The 2,454-nt window shown below is 46.3% G+C and overlaps 1 protein-coding gene across 1 annotated transcript; it reads left to right on the plus strand.

The window, feature by feature from the left end:
* The first annotated feature begins 225 nt into the window (after positions 1-225).
* LOC137359226 (probable G-protein coupled receptor 139) lies at positions 226-2,218 on the plus strand. Its single transcript, XM_068025286.1, has 2 exons — positions 226-280; positions 1,332-2,218. Exons 1-2 carry the CDS (start codon positions 226-228, stop codon positions 2,216-2,218), a joined length of 942 nt encoding a protein of 313 aa, XP_067881387.1.
* The last annotated feature ends 236 nt before the right edge of the window (positions 2,219-2,454 follow it).

Here is a 2,454-nt window from a genome sequence, read left to right on the forward strand (position 1 = left end):
GCAGCAAAGATGATTCTCCCTGAAACACCCCCAAACTAAGCGAGTACCATCACCCATTTTCCAAGGGTTTCCACACTGGCACTGGCAATACCAGCCAACTCACCTGGGGTATGGGACTCCAAGGCTGCTCCTGTCCCAGGTCTGGTGTAATAGCAACAGTAGTCCCTGCTCCCTGGCTATCCCCTGCTGCAACACTTGATTTACGTCGGGTCCGGGACTCTAACAATGGGCCTGGTCCCAGACCTGTTGTGTTACCGGCACTGGCTCCGATCAGCTGACTGTGCGTGGTGTCATCGCCAGACTTACCTATGTGTCTCGGGCACTATGGGTCAAGGGTGTAATACTGGCAGTTCCACTGCTCTCAGTGGCGTTGCCGATACTAGTGAGCAGCTGGCCATGATTGTTCAGCAGCTTTGGCAGATGGGATTCCCATCCTTTAAGGGATGTGGACCACGACACCAGGCAGTTAATTGCTGAAGAGCCACACGGAGTGTAGGCTCTGAATTTCTATGACAGGGTACGCTCATATTTTCTGCCCGCCGTCAGGAACCCCACTGGCTCCACTAAATTCAGCTCCCTGTCTCCAGCAGCAATTCCTGTCACTGGGAAGATAATTCACTGCATACTGAATACAACAACAAATGTGCAATTGTCATCCTAAACTCCTTGAAACTGCTGTTTTCACTCCCAACCTGGAGTAAAATATCCTGACAAATTCCCTTGTTTAGCTTTATCTTCGTGACGATCGAGATTATTTGTTTCATTGATTTTTCAGTCGACACATTCCCAATTATTGCTTTGAAATAATTGAATTCCGTGCTGCCCGCCACAGTTGAGGGAATCTCTCAGGCAGTCCAACATTTAATTTCCTGCTCAAGAGCGATGTGCAACAGACGTTGCAAATCTGAAATAAAAACCGAAAATGCTGTATATATTCATCAGGTCTGGCAGCACCTGTGGAGAGAGAAACACAGTTAATGTTTCAGGTCAATGACCCTTCATCAGAACTGGGAGAGAATAGAAATGGATCAGATTTTAAACCAGACAGGGACGTGAGGGAGGGGAAGGATTACGATTAACATTGATTTTAACATTTCAGTCTCATCCGGAACAGTTTCAGTTCCTGTATTCCATCCCCGTGTGTAATTTTCATTTAATCTCTCCTGCCTTCCACCCTATTACAACACTTCTCTTGTTCTTTCAGCTTCGATCATTTCAGTACATCACTGGATACAGGAACATACTTTAAATCTCAATAAGGCCTCAAGCAAACTGGTAATTTTGCTCCTAGACTGATGTATAATTTCTCTATTTATTCCCCTACCTTACAGTTAACTTGCTGACGATTGGGACCTTATCTCGGGGAAAATGCGGGCTCTCCAAATGTGTCACTCGCTACCTGGTAGCCTTGGCAGCGGCGGATCTACTGGTCATTTTCCTGGATGTGATATTGAGACACATTCCCATTGTTTATCTGGAACAGTTTCAGTTCCTGTATTCCATCCCCGTGTGTAATATTCACGCCATCCTGCTTTACGCAGCCACAGACTGTTCTGTCTGGTTCACCGTCACTTTCACCTTTGATCGATTTGTGGCGATTTGTTGCCAGAAGCTGAAAAGGAAATATTGCAGCGAGAAAACGGCGGCTGTGGTTCTGGGAACAGTGATTGTGCTGAGCTGTTTAAAGAACATCTTCTGGTATTTTATGTTCACAGGTCGGTATTTGCTGTGGAACATCCCATGGTTTTGTGATGCAGCAGAGCATGCTCGGATTTCTCGTATCTGGGGAACAATCGAGTTCCTCCATTACATTCTAACACCGTTTGTCCCATTTATGGTGATTCTACTGCTCAATGCTGTCACCGTCAGACACATTTTAGTGAGCAGTAGAGGACGCAAGAGACTCCGGGATCATAGCAGTGGGGAGAGACGCAAAGACCCAGAGATGGATAGCCGAAGAAAATCCATCATTTTACTGTTAATTATCTCGGCAAATTTCATTCTGTTATGGGCAGTGTTAATGGTGTTTTCGATATGGAGCCGGATGTGGTATTTAGGTTATCAGTCTATATTTCTACCGGCGTTTCTGCGGGAATTGGGCTTCATGCTTCAGCTGCTGAGCTGCTGCACACACACTGCGTTTTATGTCGTGACCCAGACTCAGTTCAGAGTGCAGTTGAAGAATGTGCTGAAATATCCCTTTACTCCAATTTTTTAATTCATTCAATGTTGTGATGAGTGCATGAGATAGAGACAGACCCGTTGTCGGTTCGAGAGAGAAATGCAGGGTGTGTGTGAGAGAGAATCGGGCAGGGAGTGGGTGAGAGAGAGACAGAAAGGGAGCGTGTGCGAAAGAGACAGACAGAGAGTTTGTGAGAGAGACCGTTTGGGAATGTGTGTGAGAGAGAGAGACAGACAGGGATGCAGTGTGAGGGAGAAAGACAAGGTGTGTGT

This window comes from Heterodontus francisci, unplaced genomic scaffold, assembly GCF_036365525.1.
Source record: "Heterodontus francisci isolate sHetFra1 unplaced genomic scaffold, sHetFra1.hap1 HAP1_SCAFFOLD_124, whole genome shotgun sequence".
NCBI lineage: Eukaryota > Metazoa > Chordata > Chondrichthyes > Heterodontiformes > Heterodontidae > Heterodontus > Heterodontus francisci.

Bases quoted from the DNA above. Each gene is read 5' to 3' on its own strand.
- LOC137359226 (XM_068025286.1), top strand. From the start codon at position 226: ATGGGCCTGGTCCCAGACCTGTTGTGTTACCGGCACTGGCTCCGATCA. The intron at 281-1,331 runs GTGCGTGGTGTC...CCTACCTTACAG, and splicing joins CTGGCTCCGATCAGCTGACT to TTAACTTGCTGACGATTGGG.